The sequence below is a fragment of the Lipophrys pholis genome (assembly GCF_963383615.2).
Source record: "Lipophrys pholis genome assembly, chromosome: 3".
Taxonomy (NCBI): Eukaryota; Metazoa; Chordata; class Actinopteri; order Blenniiformes; family Blenniidae; genus Lipophrys; species Lipophrys pholis.
Window position 1 is genome coordinate 23,999,616 of NC_137627.1, and position 23,988 is coordinate 24,023,603.

The 23,988-nt window shown below is 43.5% G+C and overlaps 1 protein-coding gene across 1 annotated transcript; it reads right to left on the minus strand.

Annotated features, from left to right (window-relative positions):
- Positions 1-756: 756 nt before the first annotated feature.
- LOC308107090 (mRNA decay activator protein ZFP36L1) lies at positions 757-2,460 on the minus strand (the record flags this gene model as incomplete). The annotated part of the gene is made up of 2 exons (XM_080459215.1): positions 757-1,959; positions 2,407-2,460. The coding sequence occupies 2 exons, from the start codon at positions 2,458-2,460 to the stop codon at positions 757-759; spliced, it is 1,257 nt and encodes a 418-aa protein (XP_080315341.1).
- Positions 2,461-23,988: the final 21,528 nt, after the last annotated feature.

The window sequence follows — 23,988 nt, forward strand, 5'->3', positions numbered from 1 at the left end:
CTATGAGTTAACAGTACTAGCGGGTTAGCAGTCTAACATTGGTAACTTTGGTAACTAGAGTCTGTGGGTTGCCTACATTTGTGCTAGTTTTCTTGCTAAGGCAGTTGAATTCATGTCAGGCGGTTCAGAGAGCCAACAAATACAATCAAATGGCCGCGGCCACACGAGCAGTCAATTAATCAATCAATCAACCAATCAATGGCCGCCTACAGGGATTCAGCCATCTTGTTGGAGAAGAATCCCTGAAACTGTAAGCGACAAATTGAAAAAAAAAACCACAAAGGAACCGAGAAACAAAAACAACAACCAAAAAAAAAAAAAAAAGAACTGGAGCACACCACTCGTACAAAAAAACAACTTCACTGATATCAAAATCCTCCTTAAAACAGGGCACGCAGAAGTTCTCACACAGAACTTCCCACCGAGGTGAAGCGGAAACGCTGAGCGAAGTGAAGCACCCTGCAGATTCTACACAATCGGGTATACAACAGTATACAGCAGTAACATCAAATAAATCATAAAGAAAAAAAAAGAATGGAGGTCAGCTAAAACTGGACGAACACTGAGCAGCACTACTGCTGCTTGGATGAGAGATGCAATATGCACAAAGATCAGTACGTTTACTGGGCTGGACTCAGGGAGGAGGCCTGGACCTGATGTTTGGACCTGCTAGGTCGCTGCTCTGACGAGTCACTGAGACGCAAACAACAAGCTGTTGCCACACAGACTGAGACGGCCCGACAGTAAAACTTTGTCCTACTCGTCCGTCACAGAGAGGCTGCTGAAGATAGGCAGGCGGCGGCCCTCCAGACCCGGCGACTCGGCGCCGCTGGACGAAGAGCTGAGGGAGCAGGAGGAGGTGTAGCCCTCCTCCGACAGGGAGTCAGCAGAGGAGCAGCGCTGAAGGCCAGGGCGGATGCTCAGGGAGGCCGGCAGCTGCTGGGGCAGGTGGAGGGGCAGGCTGGGGCATTTAAAAGTAGAGGCGGGGCACCTGGAGCCCATGGAGTCGGTCACAGCAAAGAAGCGCAGCGCCGAGTCTCCACCGTCGCCTGCCAGGTCGCCGACGCCGGTGAAGAAAGGGCAGTGCTTCAGTGACCCCGGCTCGGGGAAGAGGGGAGAGAGGAGCTCCGGGCTCCCCGTGGAGGACGGAGGAGGCGAGACGGAGGAGGCCCGGGTGAAGAGGAGCGAGGACGGCTGGGACTCCTCCACCGGCTGGAAGGTGTGGGGCGATGTGGAGAAGCCGGCGAAGCTCAGGCTGTGCCGCAGCAGAGGAGGCCGCAGCTTCAGCTTCTGAGGAGGTGCGGCGCCGCCCGGCCCGGGCTGCAGCTCGTCCGCGTTGTGGATGAAGTGGCAGCGGGCGCCGTACGGGCAGAAGCCGATGGTGTGGAAGGTGCGGCAGGGCTCCGTCTTGTACTTGGGGTGTCTGCTGAGGCCTCGCAGCTCGTCCATGCCGTGGGCAAACTGGCACTTGGCCCCGTACTTGCAGGCGCCGCTCTCCTCGAAGGTACGACACAGTTCAGTCTTGTACCTGGTGGAGATGTGGGGGGGTGGAGCAGGGAGCCTGGAGGTGGCGGGGGAGGTGGCGGAGGAGGAGAGGGAGCTGCTGCTGATGCAGAGGCCTGGCGGCGGGAGCAGCAGCGGCGGCGGGGACAGGTTTGCTATCTTGTCCTCTCTGCCGGCGAGGCCGCATGAGCCTTCGATCATGCTCACGGAGCGGTCCACCCTGAAGGGGATGTGGCTGAGGGAGGAGCGGGGCAACTGGCTGAAGGCGGCGCTGAGCCCCCAGCCGGCCGGCTCTCCGGCCTCCGCCCCGGCGCCGCTGTTGAACTTTGAGTTGGGCAGCGTGACGGGGCAGAGAGAGTGACGTCTCTGGAAGCCCAGGACTCTCTGAGTGTGCTGCTGCTGCCGTTGCTGCTGCGCCGCTGACGAGCCATCTGTTGCCTCCAGGCTGCGGAAACTCTGTCACACAAAAGGAGGGAGGAGAAGAATAGATGTGAGTCTTTCTGCATTCCTGGAGCGCTGGAGCGAGACCAACGTCCCCAACATCACATGGAATCAAACACAAAGAAAGAACCTGATCGAAGCTCAAATTTAACATTAAATTGTCTTGTTCAGTTGGAGCTTCAGCTTTCTCCTCATTCTCATCCATATTTAAACAAACAAATATAAACATTTGAGAAGTTATTAAGTTTGGAAAACTTTATAAACACCTTCAAGTGAGGAGGAAATGAGATTTAAAACCCAAACACTCATTGCATCATTGAAGAGAATTCTCAATAAACATCTTCAAACACTTTCAGCATTGTATCTGCTTAACTTTTTAACTCTTTGATTGAACGTCACACATGGAAACGATGTTAACACTCCACGAAATCAGACAGTATGACGAAGGTTTCTCAACTTCACCTTGCAGAACTCCTCGTCCAGCTCCAGGAACGGGGTCAGGAAGTCTGAGGGCATGATCGAAGCGCCACCGTCCTCGAGGTAGAAGCCGAAGACGTAGAAGCTCCTGAAGCCAGAAACTGGCTGCAAGAAGAAAAAAAACCTTTCAGAGGACGCAGACCTGCTGGGGTGCAGAGGTTGGGGGGGGGGTTGAGGGAAAGGGAGAGCACTGGAGGTCCGCTGAAGGTAGAGGAGGAAAGTTCCTACACCATCTGCTGGAATCCCTTTAAATAGTCGGGGAATCCCACCCCCTGTCTCTGCTGCTGGGGGTGGGTCCTGTGTGTGTGTGAGTGTGTGTGTGTTGGGGAGGGAGTGTGGGGGTGGGGGTGGGGGGGGGGGGGGGGGGGTGCTGCATTGTGATGGTGTGCTTGCCTGGAGGGGGGGAGGGGTGGGCATTGAAAGAAGAGGAGGGACATGAATGGGCCTACTTTTCCACCCATTCATTAGCAAATCCTTAAAGGAGCATTCTTCTTTTTCCCCCCAACAAGCCACAGCTTCACTTTGTTTTGAGTCGTTAAAGCCGGGAGAGCCTGCGGCCGAATACCGAAACACTTCCACAGAGAGCAGGCAGGAAAACAACCACCAAACTCTTCATAAAGTCTGAAAATCGACAGTAAAGTCATCTGAAACAGAAAACACAACATCTTAGAGACGTCAACACACTGGGTTTTATGACGAAACAGGCCATAAAGCTTATTTAATATGATTATAAAGTCTTTATTATTGGTTTTTCAGTATGATTTTATTGTCTTTATGCACGTGTTTACAGACACACAACAATTTTTCAGCATTATTGACTTGAAGGATTGGATTTCAATGTATATTTGACACAATTGGAAGGATTATTAAGTTTATTTAACACAAAACATAAGGTATTAAGTAGATTTAACACAAAAAACACAAGGTATTAAGTAGATTTGACACAAAAACATAAGCGGTGGCTGATTTTGCTCTGGGCGAAGTGGGAAGCTGCCCAGAGCACAAACTCAACAGGGGCGCACCGGCTCAGAAACGGTCTTCAGTAATGTATTTCTGAAAACAAATAGGCGGTGCAGTTGTAAAGTTAAGACGTCGCTTCGTAGCGGACAGCTTTGAGTGATGCGTTCAGGTGCGTCATGTGCGCTAAGAAGACTATTCTTCGCTTGAAACAAAGCCATCTGATACAATACTAAATATATATGCTAGGTATGTGAAAAATATATAAAGTATCAATTACAAATAACAATATGTAAAAGTACATTGTACAGGATTTATTTTCTCCAAAATATTCTGAAAGCTCATCCGTGGACGAGTTGTCCTCTGAGGCTGCTGTCCATGGACGAGTTGTCCAGGGTTGCAGTTCTGTGGACGAGTTGTCCTACAATCCAACCAAATCGCAATTGAAAGTCTTTCAGCAAAAAGAAAAGGCATATATTAGACTTTTAAGATAGTTTGAACATATGAACTCATATGAAAAATATACATTTGAAATACTGAAGTATAAACATTCTTACATCAGAGTCATGTTTTACCATCTTTATTCTTGGGTTGAACAGGGTTTGAGAGGTGAGAGGCAGGAAAAAGTTAAGATTGAGAGGAGATTTTAGGTGATCTATTGAGTCGGAATAAGAATTTGTTAAATTAAAGAATAAAAAACACCAAAACAAACTGGCCTGGCACGCTCGCTACATCCTTTTCAGTGTTCTTGCTATGGCTGTGTAAATGGACATCGATTTCAAAGCATTGCTGTGTAAATGTGAAAACTTTCTGAGACTAACATTCGAACACGATACAGTTTGGACATTTGTTGTGATCTCACCTACATCGAATATAGACCAATAATGTGTTTAATCTTTAATAATTAAAAAAATGGAACCAGTCAAACGCCATCAAATTCTCCACCAATAAACTACCAACCAACAAAACTTGATTATTTTCACCTTTGGTTGGTGTTTTCTGTGTATTTGCTGTGATTTAACTCAACTAGTCTTCAGTTCAGACCCCCCCCCCCCTTTACATGTCAGAACATCCAGCTGGAGGTCCCAACATGTCCTCAGGTGTAAATTAAGTGAATGCAGCGATCTTTTCCCGCCCACCTCTGTCAATAGACTTCTTAAAACTGCCCCGGGGCAACAAATACTTCTGAGCAAATAGACAATCAAGGATCTCATGCAAATGAAAAAAAGCCAATGCAAATAAAGTAAAAGTAATTTTCCAAAACGTCCCATGGACTTGGTTATTCAGGGTCGGGTGTGTGTGAGGGGTCAGGATGAGGGGGACACTCTCTCTGCAACCTGTTCAAATGCTAATCTGGCCTAGCAGAGATGATTTAAAGCTATCAAACTGGAAATGTGTTGAGTGGTGACTCTCGAATAATAATAACTGAATTTCAAAACTGCATGAATTTCTCCATTGACAAGCAGAAGTACTGTTTTGGAAAAACAGTACTTCAGTGCCGTTCTATAACACTACAGAAATACCTACATGTCTCTACAGGATGAGATTCAAAGCAGCTATGGAAAAAAAACGAAACAACTAGATAGATGTACGGCTGAAGTTTCGTTCTTCTTGGATCCAAAACATGTAGATCAAGACATTTTGACATTTTCATTCACAAAGTGGACATAGTTACTCAGCATCTTAAACAGCACGTTACATCAAACAAGACTGTATCCAAGTAGGAGTGAAATGGGGCGAATTGAAAAGAATTCATGGAAGTCCAAAAACACGCTGATTCAAGACGGTTGTTTGAGTAGTTGTAATTAGTTACGAGAGTAGATCAATATTATTCTGATAATATTAGGTGACTGTGGCTCAGTTGGTAGTGTTGTATAGTACTCAAGAGCAATCTTGGTCTTGTCCTGGTTTTGGGATGATCTGGTCCACAAGAGAACACCGTTTCATGTAAACGCACAATTTTTGTCCGATCATGCACCTGGTGCATGTTTTAGGAGCCTGAAAATTTTTTCTATATTTTTTTTTGAACAGGTTTTCGAGTGACAACACTTGAAAACGTCCCCTCGGCTTTGACGTGTGGATGGGCAAAGAGTCACATTTGTGGAAAACGATGATGTCAAATCTGTGTTTAAGGTTTCTCGTACAAACAACAAATTTCCTCAAAGTCAGTTCACGGTAAGCAAATGTGGATTTAAAGTGGAATTTATATTTTCACGAGTATTGTTGTCGGGAGGCAGCGGAGATTGGGAGCCAAACAGGAAATCTGGGGGCTAAATTTAGGAAGTGTAAACAAGGTTTAGTGTGTATGTGTAGTTTAAGACCTCCTCAGATAGTTGTTTCACAAATAAAAAGAAAGTGTGTGAAGAGGGAGCTGGTGAAGGCGATCAATGGACTCTCGACCCAACAAATATTCATGTTACCCACGAGTCCTGAAGCGGCTTTCGAACTGAACGTGCTGAGAAGCTGAGATGTTGGGAGTGACAGTTTACACACTGCAACAGGGTTTATCACACACTCACTGCTCCTGCATGTTACTGTGTGTGTGTGTGTGTGTGTGTGCGCGTGCGCGCGTGTGTGTGTGTGTGCGTGCGTGTGTGCGTGCGTGTGTTCAGGCCTATAAACTGTAAACTCGTGTGGTTTCCTCTCTGTGGTGGTTTAGTTTGGTAACAGATTGGCGGTCGTTATGTCTTTTGTTTTTTTCCATCTTCCTTTGCGCGCACGCCGTTATCGTTCAAATCCGTGTATCACCCACCGCTGTGGGACACACACACACACACACACACACACACACACACACACACACACACACACACACACACACACACACACACACACACACACACACACACACACACACACACACACACTGTTGATGTAGTTTGTGGCCATCTGAATGACACAGCAACTGAAGGTGATTTTACATAACCATCATAACTGTCTATGGGTGTGGGATTTATCTGTGTGTGTGTGTGTGTGTGTGTGTGTGTGTGTGTGTGTGTGTGTGTGTGTGTGTATGTGTGTGCGTGAAACGCTGTTATTTTAGGGCCTGACCCACCAAAGGTTTACAAGTGAATAAACGTGTGGTAACGTGTGGAGCGGATCCACCAGCGGGACACACTGAGGATTAAGGCCCAGTTTACAAGTGTTTTCTCGTGAACACACAAAGCCTTCATAGTGTTTTGGGTGTCTGTTTAGACGACAGCGGAGCTCGGAGTCACTGATAACACAACTTTTTGAATACAGTCGGGCCCCGTCAGCCTGTGTGTGTGTGGTTTCATCACAAAAATAACCAAGATGGCCAACTCGTGGCCTTACAAGTTAACTGTTTTCAGCATTTCTGCCGTTGCTGTGGAGAGGGACATGGCTTTCAAGACGTTCATGAAACTAAAACACAAAAAATGTAAACGTCATGAAAGTGGAGCCCTTCAGCTTCACCCTTCACATCACATCTTGTTTTTTGTTTTTTTTACTTTCGTTGCTTTGGTGAAACATCTGTGACTTTCTCTTTGTGTGCATTTAACTAATTTAAACAATTAAAGAAGAAAATCCTCCACCTCGCTTGATGATTCTGTCCTCTACATACAGAATAAATGTGATAGGCAGTATCTTTATATTCAAACAGCCATATTTGTGGTATTTTCATTAATCCTCAGTGTGGCAACAAAACAGTAAAAGCATTTTACATTATTAATCATGTTTTTTTAAATCATATTACATGTTGAATTGGTATGATTTGAATGCAATTTAGTTGATTTACAAAAAGTAAGAACTGAACATGAACTATCCTCCAACAACAGGAATCAGAAATGAAAAGATCAATTTACCAAGTCCAAACTATGGCTCTTTGGCCAACTGCTGTCCATCTTGAAATGGCTCGCTGTCCATCTTGAAATGGCTCGCTGCTAATTCTAAAACTACAATACATTATGATCCACGTGTGAATTTTGTGATTTAACATGTGTGTTGAGTGAAGTGACTTCTCAGCAAATGAAGCCTGAAATGTAGAATTAGGAGCAGCGTCCGGCTCCACAGTGGGAACTTTGGACCGTTTGTGTCAGTTACAGATTATAATCCACTCACACTTCTCTCTTTCACACTGAGATCGTGTTATTAAAAAATCTATTCTGGTACAATCAAGCCAGCAGTCCAATCTGCTGAATGTATCCAGCAGGCACGGTCAGATATCTGTTTGTGTTGTAAATCTGCATCTGTAAACCGCCTTAAATTATAACGCTGAGTTTCTTTAGCTGCAGTTGTGACGTAGCACTGTCAGTTAGCAGTGGTTTAGGTGGAGGCCAGGGAGGGGCAGCCTACACACAGGCTACTGCTGCTGTAATATTAACCCATTAACTTCAATAAAATAAAATACATCATCTCAGAGGATTAGTTAATCCATTTTTTTAAAGAAACACTATTGTGTAAAAAGGAAAAACTGAATAAAATCACACATTTGATGAATTTGAACCTAAAATATTAATTGAAGCTTTTACTTTACTGTTGGTTAATGTATCATAGAATAGCATATAATTCAGTGAGGATGGTTGTGAATAAACATTCTGGGTCTAACATGCTGCCCAGGCACCTTCATAGGTGCAATCTGGCTCGGAGGAAGCCCATGCGAAGAAGACAGTGACTGGTCTTATCTTATCTGAAATCATTTGCATGTTAACAGTCCCTCAGAGAACAGCTCCAGGCTTTATTGATAACACCTGGAACAAAATTCAGGTGGAAAGACAAAACTCTGGTCGCATTAGGTGACCGTTTACATGACAATGGCGCTCGGAGCCTCTGGAAACGCAACTTTTTGAAAATGGCTCCCAAGGCAGAACTTTTAGAAAATGCTGCAACTCTGTTTATGTGGAAACGGCTACTTTTCTGAAACGCTGCTGATGGTCAAGCTCACTACGGCCGTAGAAAGTAGTTCTTCTGCACATGCTCAGTAGGGACAATCGTTTTCAGTGTTTCTAACTTTTCCGTGGAAAAGGACAACGTTCTCACAATGTTGCCATGTTAACGTGAAACTTTTCTGAAATGAAAATGCAAAGAGGAGGAGTTTTCACTTGAAATGTTGTGTAAACGGAGCCTAATTGACAAAATCCCCATTTCCACTGCACAAAAAGTGCAGGGATGGAATAGTATGCTCCGGTATTGTTCGGGTTTCCACGGCAAGAATTGTTGATGGTATGGAAATAACTGCTCCAAAGGTTGACGCTTTTCCGTCGCTCTTCCGTTGTCTCTTCAGGACAACAGAACGGGTCTGGTTTAGAGGAGCCGTCTGCTGATTGGTCAGTGATTTACTACACACCCTTAATATTTTGATATGTTGGCTGTATGCATCCTCTGTTGTTGACATATTCAGCTTTGCACTGGTTCCGAAAGAGCAGAAGCGGGGCAGGGACGGAGACCTGGGACTTGGGTGCAGACGCTACGCCCGTAACAGAACTGGGATTGGAGCTCAGAGGCGCCGCGGACGTCTGTCGTCCAGCTGGTAACAGCTCCAATGTGCTTCCGAGTCTGCTCGTTGCGTCACGTTGCGTCACGTTGCGTCACGTTGCGTCACGTTGCGTCACGTCACGTTGCGTCACGTTGCGTCGCTGGCCGGTGCTCCATCGTGCGGGACGCCGCGTGTCCACACACACTGGCTGGCTCTGGAGCTCCGATTCCCTGACACCGGAGTTCCAGAACCTACTACACATGGAGTTATAATGTGCTGGCCAGCGGCGCGAGACGCAATGTGATGCAGCGATGTGATGCAGCGATGTGATGCAGCGACGTGATGCAGCGACGTGATGCAGCGATGTGATGCAGCGACATGATGCAGCACGACGATCGGACCGCATCCACATACATTGTGCCAGGGCTCACAACGCCGTTCTCACAACGCCGTTCTCACAACGCCATTCTCACAACGCCGTTCTCACAACGCCGTTCTCACAACGCGTCCACACTCTCGGCCCCAACGTGGAAGTTGCCGACCGGCTTCGTGCTGCTGGAGTGCGCTCCGATGTCACTTCGCCAGGACTACGTCACCGGGTCCAGCCAGTGTTTGCTTTCTCGGAATCAACACGCTGCTGCAGCTCTGTGGCTGCTATAAAAAACAACAACTAGTACAATGCGGAGGATGTAAACAACAACAACAACAACAACAACAACAACAACAACAACAACGACAACGACGACAACGACAACAACAACAACAACAACAACAACAACCACAACAACAACAACAACAACAACAACAACAACAACAACAAGAGGATTCATAAGGTCCAGATCTGCCACCCCGGCTGACATCACTGTCGTAACGTCACATGCCTGCGTCACCGTATTTCGCACCAGTATGGATTGTTATAAATGTCATATTCTATGAAATACAATACAATAACTTTCTTTTCCTAATCTGACACTTGAAGTCCTCGCTTCACAAGACTATTCAATTTTATATTAATCTGACTGTATGAATACGACCAATCACCAGTTCACTATTTACTCAGTTTGGAAGAAAGTTGAAGAAATGCAGAAGCTACGACTGGAGCTATAAAGGGTTAAAGTTTTATGATTGTCACCGTGTTGACAACCGGAGTGACGTGTCCGACCTTATCGCAGCCTGCTGGTGTACGTTATCGACACTCGGCCCGTTGGGTCAGTTACGCGTCATGCTGTAAGTTTGAAGCTGGCGGTGGAAAACATCTGATGAAGACTGGTTCCTCTCCGGCGTTGTTACTCGCAGCCTCAGGAACACGGCGGTGCTCCCGCAGCACGCTGGCCGGGCCCCCTGTCTGAGCCTGTCTTGGCCTCTTTGTTGAGGCCAGCATGACAAGAGCTCCATTGTCCCAAAGCTTCTCCATATGCTCCCTCATCGACCACAGTGAAGCAGTACAGACAATGCCAGCACACAGGGTCCCAGCTAACTGTCTTCTGTGGCTTAATCAGGGAGCAGAGCTTAGCCTGAGCAGCAGTTTTTTATGCAGAGCTGAAATTATTCAGACGTTAAACAACTGACCATCGAAATCTGCTCCGTCAATAATAAGATCGTTTTTTTTTTTTAATTCTCGTGAGTCTGAGGCCATGGAACACAACGTTTCAAGTGACAACGCACTTTTGTGTTTCCTTTTCATAAAGGTTTCATGTTTTACAGGCTTTGAAAAATGTCCGTTTCCACGAAACTGCAAAAACACTGAAAACAATGTTGTTAGCATGTTGGGCCATGAGTTGGCGCTGTTGTTTTTTTTTTTTGTAATGAAACCAGACACACATGCAGCAGAGAACAATCCACTCTAAACATTAACACTGGGAGAACACAGACATTCTAGTGGACAGACGACCAAGTTGGATTGTTATTATGGTGACTGTCAAAATAAAGCGAACAAGTCCCAGGAGAATATGGACTGGGAATCATGACACCACAGAGGAAGCATTGTTCTGATTGTCTCTACTGAGCATGTGCAGAGCAACTAGTGAGTATGGCCGTGGTGTGCATGTGCAATAGTAGCATTTCAGAAAAGTTGCATTTTAAGTGGCTCCGAGCAGGAACACTTTTCTGTTTTCTCTTGGCAGTGTTGTGTAAACGGGAAAGTCTGAATTGGAAGCACACTTGAAGTCGCCATGATGTCTAATCCTGGTCCTGGAGAGACACAGTCCTGGTTCTGATGTCTCACAACTCCAACAAACTTCAGCCTCGTTTACAAAAGAACAATGAATCCGTAAACAACATTGTGTCTCTGTTTTCATTTCAGAAAAGGTTCAAATTCACACTGCACACAAAAACACCAGAAACGCTCCTTCGTCTGCTTGGCCATGAGTTGGTTCTGTTTTATTTAATACAACAACACACCCATGGGTCCAGATGTACATATTGAAGCATCTTTTAACCATCGTTTTTCATTATATATTAGTATCTTCTGACAGAAATATCCAGCTCCTGAAGGAAATGTCTCCACGTATGCAAACAATAGTGTAGTAAATTCCCGTAAATGTACACCTTGTTTGGAGAAGAGTGATTGTAAATTGTAAAGAGTGAAGAATCCTTGATTTGTATTGTCATAAAAGAAATTGCATTGGAGAAGTAAAACTATTGAAAAGTTGTTTCCTGTTTCCATTGAGACCAAAGCATTTGGAAAACATTGCAGTTTTCAATAAGTTCCATTGTAGAAGATTCCCAATGTTGTTTAAAGCAACAGCCAAACACAACCAAACAGTATTGGCTTCACTCGAAACTTCCGATTTCTTACCCTCTTAAACATTTCTTACCCTCTTAAACATTTCTTACCCTCTTACACAATGCATTGATTCTCTCCTGATTGGACTTTCTGGAGAGCGGCCGTATCAGATCATGCATAAGTAGTTCATTTCTGTTCTAACTGCATCAGAGCAGCAATTCCAACAAAACCAAAGAGTTATTTTGGACAATCTGCATGAATCTCATTGAGATTATCACATGTAGACCACATACAACATAAAGTTGATGGCAGGCCGAAGGAGATGGGTGGCTGAGGTCCTTTGCACTTGTAAGTGAAGTCAACGCCAACAAGACTCATAAAGAAAACAGGACCACAGCAGCTTCAGCTTGTTTAAGATTGTGATTTATGAGCCCTTTTCTGAAGTGCTAGGAAATATTTCCTGCCCTGATAGGAACCAAACAGTTTAAAACGGCTGATTGAAGAACGAAGTCACGGAGATTAATGATGAGCAGAGAGGAGAAGTGAATGGTGAAGCCAGCTTGTTCTGGACGGCTGCACTTAGGTGGATAAATCACAAACACCAGCGTCAGGATAAACTGCAGGAGGAGGATATTTCCCTTTATCTTCTTTCAGGCTCCCTTACACACCTCACATTGTGCTTTTAGCCTTTGGAGAATGTTTTATCTGACAGAATAGACTCTGTACAAATGCACAAGCTCACTGTTCTGAGATAAATTGCCGACACGGTTAAACAGTGATCGATGCTATCAGAGACTGATGGGGGGAGATGTTTGTTACCACAGTGCTATTGTGATGGGTCTCCCCCTGACAAAGACGCTAACTTCATTCCACCACTTTGCATTTGAAAGCCGAGCCAAGCGTGAATCAACAGACAAGAAGCTGATAAGAAAAGGTCATGGGATTACTGTGTTTTTACAGTTAACATTTGAGGAGCAGAAATTTGAGTTGAACAGGTGAAAATGTCGAGCCCGTTGGCTTCACGTCACAGGGATGGTTCATTCAGCATTTGGCTAATGTACATGTAGGGCGTCACGTTTCCGTGACAACGAAGTTTGACAAGATGGGTACGACACGTTCACATGACAATGAAATATGCGAAAGTGTCCCAAGAAGATAATACTGTATATTGAGTAGGTAGAGGCACCGAAAAATGAACATTTAGAAATGACTTGTTATGTGGACCCTGAGACAAACTGAGCGGACAAACTGATGCCTGCAGACACATGAATATTCTCCATGTTCTGGGTCTTATTGTTCTCTGCTCATCAGGTCTGCAGCCACAGTCCCTTTTCTATGCCCCTGATCCTCCTCAGGGCCTTATGGCTCCTCAAATCCTCTCAATTGACCAACTGCCCTTGACCCCCACTCTGCACATTCACACCCAGCCAGCGCATCACAGCACCCTTTCATCCCACTCTCTCTTTCTTCTCCAAGCAGAAATCCTCCACTTCCCCTCTTCAGCTCGGCCTTGAGGAGCCATGCTGCAGCTGGTCCTTCTTCCTGGAGTGTGTGTGTGTGTGTGTGTGTGTGTGTGTGTGTGTGTGTGTGTGTGTGTGTGTGTGTGTGTGTGTGTGTGTGTGTGTGTTTGTGTGCGTGTGTGAGGGAGGGAGAGGCCAATGGGTGAACGGAGTGTTAAGAGGGTCCACTGGATTATGTTTTGACAAAAGACCGGACCCCCTGCTGCCGCAGTTTTCCCGCCAGTCAGTTTCCTGTTTCCTGGAATCTGGCAACGTGTCTCACACAAGTACACGCACACACACACACACACACACACACACACACACACACACACACACACACACACACACACACACACACACACACACACACACACACACACACACACACACACACACACACACACACACACACACACACACAGAGGCCATTTGGTGCCAGCTGCTCACTATGATGCAACAGCAGAGTGACCGGCCTGTCCTCGGGGCATCTGGGCAATAAAGACTTCCTTTCATTAAAACCCTGGGAACATAATCCATACATTATTTTATCACATTGCTTTGAAATCGTCTTAAAAACAGGCGGAGAGGGAATCTGTAGAATCCTATTTATCCGGGACAATAATAAAAAGATTATTCCCTCCATTGAAGCTCAGTGTTTGTGATACTCTCATTATGTTCAACACGTGGTTTAAAACTCCAGTCGTCAGCAGAGAGTGGAATCAGTGCAAGACGAACAGACGTGAGATTTATCTTCAATTTAGTCATCATCATTGAACCCAACACATTGAAATTTGTACTCAATATACCTGTGTACTTCATCTATAGTATACTTGTCTCAGTTTCAGTTTTGTTCACACTTCTAAAAGTAACCACTCATTATACTTCAGGTATCATAACATCTTTACAGACAACATGCAAATCTTTGCTTATTGTTGGAATGTCTTTCTTTTAATTTTCATTAACCTATGTGCTCTGATGAAATGGGGATGACAAATAATTAAAACGGAAAAAGTAAGTTGGCGAAAATGTGACCAATGTCCGAATAATTTTTTTCCTTTTTCTCTTTTTATTCTTTCTTTCACTCACTCTGTGTGCATGTGTGTGTGTGTGTGTGTGTGTGTGTGTGTGTGTACCTTCCCCAATTCCCTTCCCCATCCCAACCTCATGCAGCACTGGTGAAATGGAATGTGTACTTCGTTGGATATTAATGTTATTAGCCACAATGTAAATGGAATAAGCTTATAAAATAAAGCGTTATAAAATATTCTCACATCTGAAGTCTTTATCCTGTGACATAGCAATGAGACAGGAGACACATTTAGATGAGTATGAATCTCACAAATGAAAATACATTTTGGATTGGCCTTGTGTTATCCTCACCAGGAAGTGGGGCATCAAGATTGACAAGTATTTTGATTTGTTAAGAAAATTAACTTCCAGCTCATAGAATTAATTTCTGATCAAGATGGATGCTTCTTGCCAAATGTTAAATTGGTGGAGATTTTAACTCCGTAACCCAATGCTTACCTCTTATTGTGATAGGCACAGAAGTCCATAATATTGTAATATCTGACCATGCCCCAATATCTGTATGTTTTTTGCTTGGTCCCTATCCAACCAAAATAAAGCTGTGGAAATTTAATAACAGCTATGTAAGGGATGCATATTTGGTCAAATCTTTAATAAAGAAGATTTCAGAATTGTTTGAAATAAATTTTCGCTTTTTTTCATCCTTTCAGGTGGTATGGAAGGCATCCAAGGCTACTTGCCGTGGGTGATGTATTAGTTATGGCAGGACGAACTCTAAAGAAATACTAAGTGAAAAAAACCCCAAACTGAATATAAGAATGGGAAAAACAACATATGAACAATCCTAAGGATCCCAAAGACTGTAATGTTGACGAGGACAGAATTTCAGTTGTTAATTCAATAGGAAACCTCTTTTGCACTAGATAAATCATATATTACGGACCGAGATAAAAAATAAACTCAGCTTTTCAATCATTTTATTCCAAATTGTATACGTCTGAATGTAATTCAAGTGTTGCAGTGCAAAAGGATGTCTTCTGCAATCTAAAGCTCCCTCAGGTGAAAGAAAAAGACAAAGAACTCCTGGAGGCTGACCAGGATGAAAATCAAGTAAAACTGGCCATTAAGGCCCTTGGAACTGGAAAAGCCCCTGGCCAGGATGGCTATAGCATAGAGTTTTCCAAGTGTTTCCAGGATGTCCTGTCTCCAATTCTTTTAGGTTCATATAAAGACACTATTGCCTCTCAGACCTGAACGTATGAATACAGCGCCACATCTCTCTGATACCAAACCTGGAAGAGATAATATGGGGAATTTTCATCCTGAATAACGACTTGCAATGTGGCTTGAAAACATTCATACCATCAATTATAAATTTAGACCAGGTAGGATTTATACCAGGATGGAAAGCAGCATATGAGAAGTTTATTTGTAATGACTGAGGCCGAATCTCTTTGTCATCCAGCAGTTGCCATATCCCTCAATGCGTTTGACCAGATTGAGTGCTCATATTTGTTTAATGTATTATCAAAGTGTGAAATTTGTCCCACATGCATCCAGTGGGTCAAGGCAATGTATAATAAACTATCGCAACTTTGACTAGTAGACAAACATCTTCTCCTTTTAGACTTTTCAGATCCACAAAACAAGGGTGTCCAGCCTCTCTAAGTTTACTTGTCATTGCTGTAGAACCCATTTCTTTTGCCTTTAGGTTAATTAAGCATATATCTGGGTTCACACTGTACGATTAGGATTTCAAAATTAATCTTTTTGCAGACGACGTACTCATGACACTTCTGCAACCAGAGGAATTGATCCCTCACCTGCTAAAACTCATCAGTGACTTTGAAACCCTCTCTGGGTTTAAGATCAATTGGTCTGAAAGTGAGGCAATCTCCTAATATCCTTTCACATTTTCTAATATTTCAAATAATACATCTATTAAATGGAATGAAATGAATATTTAGGCATCAATACAAAATCACCAGTAAACAACATTATAGAATTAACTCTTCCAAAGCTGTTCCAAAGGAAATTTTGAAAATGAATGTATTACCACACCTTTCTTTGCTCTTTTGCTCAATTCCTTTGAAAATACCAAATAGATTGGTTAATGATATTAATACATCTATATCACATTTTCTAAGGAGAGGTAAAAAGACAAAGAATAATTTGAAAAAAATATATATATCTTGAGGGCACAAGGAGGATTAGGGATACCAGATTTGTTCTCATATTATTTAGCACATAATTGTCTTTATCCATTATCGTCGGCATATAATGCATATAACGCAGATTATCCAGATCCAGGTAGTTGAAGTTGGTTAGAACAAGGAATAGTGAAGGATAAGAGTAAAAATGTGTCTTTGACCTCATTATGATATCACTGTAAGCCAGACAAATATATTAAGAACTCTTTGATTACTTTCTCTTGTGAAGTGGCTAAAGTCTTACAAAAGCACCTCAGAATTATTGGTTTTCCACTTCCATCATGTCTTCCCTGGAACAAACCAGCTTTCACAGCTGGCAACAAGCCACTCACAAATACAATCGGGCAAACTAAAACTATAACATGCTTGGGCCAAGTTGTGAAACATGGAAAGTTAATACCATTTCAGTATTAGTAAGTAATTTCCAATATTTGCAATTAAAACCAATTCTATGCAGTCACTTTTTCAATAATATGGCGGAATCCCTTGATTGCCAGTTGAAAAGACGAACTAACAGTAGGTGTCAAAACTTTACAAGATATTTCGTCCAACTATTTTTGATTGTAATAGGTCAATACTAGATCAATGGGAAAGAGACATGGGCTTAAGACTGACCACAGATCAATGGGATGTTATACTCAAAAGATCACATTATTTGTCAAAATGTGTAAGGTATAAAATTATAGTTAGAAATTTTACTTAAGATTTTATATTACATCACAGAAGTGAAATAAAATTAATTCTGATGTTTCAGACCTGTGTTGGCATGAATGTGGGATGTCTGGTACCCTAATACGTCTGTTTTGGTTTTGCCCCAAGGTTAAACATTTTTGGATGTATGTAAAATATTTTATTTGTAAATTATTCAATGTGACATTTCAGTTGTCACCTCTAGTATGTGTTTTTTAGGAAACAAAGTAGATGAAGTGAAATCAATGGTATTAATTAAAAGATATACTGTATATAAAAAAAGAAGAAAATTCAAATAGAATTCCAATGAGAAACAAGTGTTGTGATGGGGGGGGGGGGCGGACGCCGAGACGTTTGGAGCAACGTTTCATTCACACATAAAAGGAACTTCACCGCAGTTTACCTCCAGCATAGCAACTGTGACGTTAAATTAAGAGGAAAAAAAGACAGGAAAGCATAGTTGTTACTATTCAGGCGACTACAGTACATACGTTAAAAAATACTGAAGGCATGTGTTTTTGTCAACTAATTTGGAAAAACCTTGTGTATGAACATCTTTCTACTGTGATCCAGCTTCGTGCTGCTGGAGCAAATCCCTGGATGGAGGTGAAAACGTTTTGTAGGTCTGTTTACATGACAATGGTGCTCTGACGCATTGAAAATGGTTTTGAGAAGCGTTTTCAAAATGTTGCATTTCCTGGAGGAACCAGGTGACCCGATTGATCAGACCACAGCCTGGAGTCGTGCGCTTGCTATGCTGACTGGGAACTTCAGCTGTTTGCTAAGATCCACCTCGAGTCGCTGGTCGGCGGTGGAGGTGAAGAAGCCAGACTTGGTTCTGTGTTATGCCTGCTCCACGCTGTGCGATTTTAACAACTTCTTTACCTATTGGGGATCCATTTAAAGACACACTGCCCAAAGCTGTCACAGACCAATCAACCACGTCTCCTCAGTTATGGCTTCATCTAAACTAACAACATGTCTGTTCGATACAATCCTGACTGAATTGTGTGATTAGTGCATCAATACTAGATCAAATCAACCTCTCTTTAGTAACAGTAAAGTAACCACAAGTCTTTCAGGTTGCTGTTGCTAAACCCCGCCTTAAAAACTCCACCCTTGAACCAAGTGTTTGAACAAGTTACAGGCCAAAATCCAACATTCCCATTATTTATAAAACCTTTGAAAATTTGTTGCAAGTCAGCTATGCTTCCATTTATGTACAAATGATCTATTTGAGTCTATCCAGTCAGGTTTTAGAGCTCATCATAGCACAGAGACAGCTCTGCTCAAAGTTACTAATGGTCTTCTCATGGTCTCAGACAAAGGACTGGTCTCTATTCTGGTCCTGTAAGGTCTCAGTGATGCATTGATACTATTGATCATAACCTCCTGTTACAGAGACTGGAACATTTCATCAGGATTAAAGGTACAGCCCTAAACTGGTTTCAATCATATTTATCAGACAGGATCCACTTCCTTCATGTTAATGGCTCTTCAGCTCAGTCTAAAGTTAAACATAACCCGCGGTCCCACCGCACTTTCTGTGTCGGGGCGTGGCGGTACAGGTTTTAGCATGGTCCTACCGAAAAAGTTGTGAATGGTACGAAAAGAACCGCGACCACCGGCTACAATGTTCCGTCACCCCTCCGTTGAGGTACTGTACCTCGCACTGAGGAACGGGTCTGTGAGGAGGAGAGACAATGCAGCCGTCTGCTGATTGGCAGTGACGATCATCACTCTCGACTTGCCCACAATATTGAAATATTCCATCGGCCGTGAACCCTCTGTTGTTGTGAAGTGTATTTTCCTATATAACATATGTCTTACATGTTATATTCTTGTGTCCTTCTTGTGTGTGATCACACAATATGCAGTGCTTCAAATTCAGGCTAAAAGTTAATGTTCCTCCCCGTTATGGCGAGCGGCCTCTGAGGAAAGATCGATGATTGTTGCTTATTCCGGTGTTGGCCGTTTCTTTATCTTATCAGTTGTTCTGCACCGAATATACTGTATAACTCACATGTTCAGCTGTTTCTTATACGGTATATAAGCCAGCCTGGACTTTCATACTGGGAGAGGCAGCTTCTCCCGCAGACATTTACCACCAATCTGTAGTTTTTCTGATGCTGTTCGATATTAAACATCTTTATCCAAACGAAGAAGCATCGTCGAAGCAGTTCTTTTTTGGGCTCTCCATCGTCAGCTGATTTCCCAACAGATGTCTTCCCATTTTTAAAATACCTGCTGTTTCATTCCGTAGTGCTGCTTTCTGCCCTTGGCCATGTATTGTTTTCACATGCCAACTCTGATGCCAGGATGAATTTGTTGTACGGGATGTTTTTTGGGGGGTTATAGCAAAGTTGATGATTGGTCGGTCGCACATCATCCACCACCACCAGGTGAAATTTTTGATGAAGACGGAAGCACGTTGTTGAAACATGTCGAAGATTTGTCTATTTTTTTTCTTTTTTAGATGCATGATTAAAAAGACGAAACCAAAACCCAGCTCTTCATTCATGACTGAATTATTACCTCCTGGCTGTTTCTGGGAGTTTAGAGGCGTCATAACATGTAAGAGGGGAGTCCCAATATCAATCATGTAGTTACCCTCGATGCTCTGCTGCTAAAATTCCTTCATTGTTCAGTTACGCCTCAACATTTTTAAGATTTGTTCTGGTCACCACGACTTTGAGCTGCAACAATGGTTTTTTTTAAAGGCGCATCAGACATTGTGGGGTTTCAATACCATCGAAGCAGCTGAATGGAAGACTGAGTGGACAATGAGACTCAGTTTAAACACATAAAGAATGACTTTTAACCTCTGCGACCTCATATTATACCAATTCATGGACGACATTCCTGCAATGCCAGTGCAAGTCAGGCATATAATTCATAAGGGAAACAAAGCTGAGCCTCATATTTCCAGAAACTTTGTGTTGTATTTCTGACGTTGTGCATGAAAGTTTTCACTTTGTTTTAATGGAGTTTTACGAGAAATTGCATCTAAACTCTTTGTAGAGCTTCATACTGCTGCTTGAGTTTACAGTTTTGGTTTGAACGTCAACCAAATTTAACATTTTCAATCCCCAGGGCTAAAATATACAAACGGATAAAATCGTTTTTACTATCTTTAGTATGTACAACTAATTTGTTCAAATCAAATTAAGATTCATTCTACAGCAGGGGAAACCCGCCAGTGGGGACTTCCATGTCACAGTGCTGCATTCACGAGACGCTTTGTAGTAAGTTGAACCAGAGCCACAGGACAATCCGTACAATGTGTACGTAACACTGGTGCAAGTGTTTCTGATGTTTTCATCAGGCTTTAATGACACGCTGCAAAATCCAATTTCTTACAAATGCATAAATCTGATGACTTTACTCACATGACGCTGAAGACAGTGACGGCTTTATGTTCATACCGTGTGTGTGTGTGTGTGTGTGTGTGTGTGTGTGTGTGTGTGTGTGTGTGTGTGTGTGTGTACAGTTTACAGGTGTGTTGGTGTTTACAGTGTGCTCAACGCACACGCGCACGCACACCCATATATCAGATGCTTTCTGTCAACTCCTGACTTCACGATGTGATTAAAAAACAAAAAAGTTTCAGCAACCAACAGCTGAAGGCTAGAGCTACACTAACACACACACACACACACACACACACACACACACACACACACACACACACACACACACACACACACACACACACACACACACACACACACACACTGGACAGCCCCTTTTAAAACAACATTGCAGCAGCTGCTGGGTAGACTAGTCTCTTTTAGCGCCAAACAACACTCCATACAGTCACACCCAGACACTGTGTGTGTGTGTGTGTGTGTGTGTGTGTGTGTGTGTGTGTGTGTGTGTGTGTGTGTGTGTGTGTGTGTGTGTGTGTGTGTGTGTGTGTGTGTGTGTGTGTTTGCGTGCGCGTGTGTGTGTTACATCTCACACTGTCTGAAGTGAACAAGGTCCGTTCTGTCTCGTGCACACACCTTTTTTTCCCCGTTCTCCTTGTCCTGTTCGGCAGCTAAAGCAGACAATATTATATGATTGAGAGCCTTTCGGTGTCAGAGCAGTCTTTGCTTTTGCAACAGGAAGAGATTTGACGTCTCCTCCTGTTGCTGCCTTTATTAGAGACTGGCATGGCTGCCAGACGCAATAGGGGTGGGGGCGCTCCAAGAGAGTTTTAATTCAGTTAAAGTTCTGTTTTCAGAAGTGAAAAATTACGGCTCATCCAAGCCTTCGTGTCTTTAAGACGAGCTTCTAGTTTAAGAAATTGATCACTATCATCTGGTTTTACAGATTAATAGCTTGTGTATAATCTGCATAGCAATGAAAGTTTATGGAGTGTTTCCTCATAATATCCCCTACTGGGAGCATGTATAATGTGAAAAAGTATTGGTCCTAATACAGAACCCTGTGGAATTCTATATCCGTGGTCCCACTGCGCAGTACGTAGCGAAAGCGCACCAAGGCCCAACTCTGTCGGTTACGGTTAAAATGTAGGCAGGGTTGTGAACGATGCTGGGTCGCGTCGAGTGAAGTGGCCGGCGGCAGCCGGCTTTACCCTGTTGCAACTTCGCGACCATCCAAGTCGTTCTCTGTGACACAGCACAAACTTTCTCATTGTAAACAGCAGCATCCAGCTCCTGCTGAATCTCCTCGGCTCCTGTTCCTGAGAGAAACTTCTGCACCGCGTTAAAAGACCGCGGTGTTGTGTCGAGCGCCAACTTTTCAATAAACCCAGTTAACAAAACAATCAGTGAGCAAAGCGCAAGTAAACAACTGTTGGGAAATCAGCTGATGATGGAGAGCCCCGAAAAAGAACTGCTTCGACGAAGCTTATTGTACGATCACATACAATAAGGACACAAGAATATAACATGTAAGACATATGTTGTATCAGAAAATACACTTCACAACCATCTAGCAACATTGCAAAACAAGAAAAAGTGTTAACGTCTATTTCCCCGAAAAAACTGCATCAGAATACTCCCGGGACATGGTCGTCATATATACAAAAACAAATAGAAGAAATGCTGCAGGAAAGGAATACATACGAGACACTGAACAAAGTAGGGATGTAAGCTTTGAGTACTAACCTGTAGCTGATACGTAGTACCAATAAGAGTACTTATTATATGCCATAAAGCTTAATTCATGCTCCGAACGCAAATATGTGTGAAGGCTATGCGTTGGCGTGAACGTGAACAGTTTTGGAGAAGTTGCTCTGTAGCAGGAAGAGCTGGCTTCAGTGGTTCAGGCCCCACCCTTTTTCACCTCATCAACCAATCACCACAATGCTCAGCTGGCTACATTTCAGTGGCACCAGTGATTGGCCGAGGGCAGATTGACTGACAGGTTTGATATTGCAGAGACGTTCTTCTTATCGCATGTTAGCAGGTGATTTAGCCTGTAATCGCATGTTAATCAGGTGAGTGAAGACCTCCCAGGATCCCAGTCGTGGAATTAACAACGCTGGACACACAGAGGATCCACAGGGAGACGCCATGCGTTTTTTTCTCCTTCCAAGTAGTCAGATTTCCATATATATCCTGAAAAAAGACACTGGTTGAAGACAAGAAGTCTATCCGGTCTCTGTGTCTGTCTTTGCTGTTTTCTCAAAAACCCGTGTGCGTGTTAACGTGGCCTTAAACTCTTCTCCCTCTCTTGTCTGTGTGAGATTGCCTCGTCCCTGATTCCCCTGTGCTATCCTTTGTTCTCTCTTTTGGATTTTGAATCCGCCTTCATAATTTAAAATAAATTCAACAACTACTCTTGTGTGAGTCTGCTTTTAGTTCCACCACGCTCTGTGACAACCTTGGCAGTGGGGTGCAGGACCCCTAGCGGCGTTTCCGCCGTCCACACAGTGACGGAACCCAAATGTTTTCCAAAGTTCCTCCTTGGAAGCCGTTCTCAAACCGTAGCATTTTTAGTGACTCTGAGCTCCATTGTCCTGTCAACGGACACTTGAAATCGTTGGAAGAGTAGAAGAACAACACACCTGGAAACTCATACTCAACAGCCAGCTGTTCATCCCACAAATGCCTCTTTCAAAGTGCAAGATTTTAACACTGACAAGAAATCAAGCTTTCCCAAGTGTATCCATTTTATTACAAGAAGTACAGTAGAAGTACAGCCGGAAAGAATCGAGCAGACACAGATTTGTCCATGAACACTTTGGCATCAGAGCAAAGTGAATAATCGTATTGTATGTCTGATTGTAAGCAGAATAATAAACTGGAACATATTCTCCTTTTGAACTTGAGAACATTGACGGCATCATCAGCCACATTCCTGCTCAATAACAGTATTTATGGCCGCGGCCGTCCAGCCACACATAACTGAGTCATTACCATAACAAGCAGTAATTCCCTGTGGAATCCATGCCCCCGTTTTGTACAATGCAAACCAACACAGTCCACTGAACTGTACTCCTTCCATCACTATTGTTCCCATTTGTTTTCCACCACCGAGCCTCCACCGACCCCGTTAATCAACAACGGGTCCGCTCGCAGTGACCGCGTTATTCTTCACCGGAAAACAGGTTTTAGTTCGGAATTGTGGAAAGTCGAGGGGGTTAATCACAGACTCAGTTAAAAACATTAAGCGATTTGAACTCAAGTTCTTAAGGACTGCCTTCCTAACTGGGATTTGAACCAGGGTCCTCACACGCAAAGGACTGAACCCACTGTTCCACAGGAGAGACTTAAGTCTCATCAACATCCTGACGATCATTCAGACAGAAGCAGAAGTAAAACAAATTCTACTCAAATTCGTAAATTGGAATCAAACCCACGTATAACTGATGTGAGGTGAAAGAGCTAACCACTGCCCCACAGTGCCAGCTCAAAGGCAAATATCCAGGTGTGATCACCTGCCTTCTAGAAATGGCCTACAGGAAGTAGAAACCTCCACTGCTAGAAACACGGACGAATGGAACTACTTTAGAACAGCCGTCTGTCTTTCAAGCAAATGAAAATATGGAAATTTAAGGATCTGACGAGA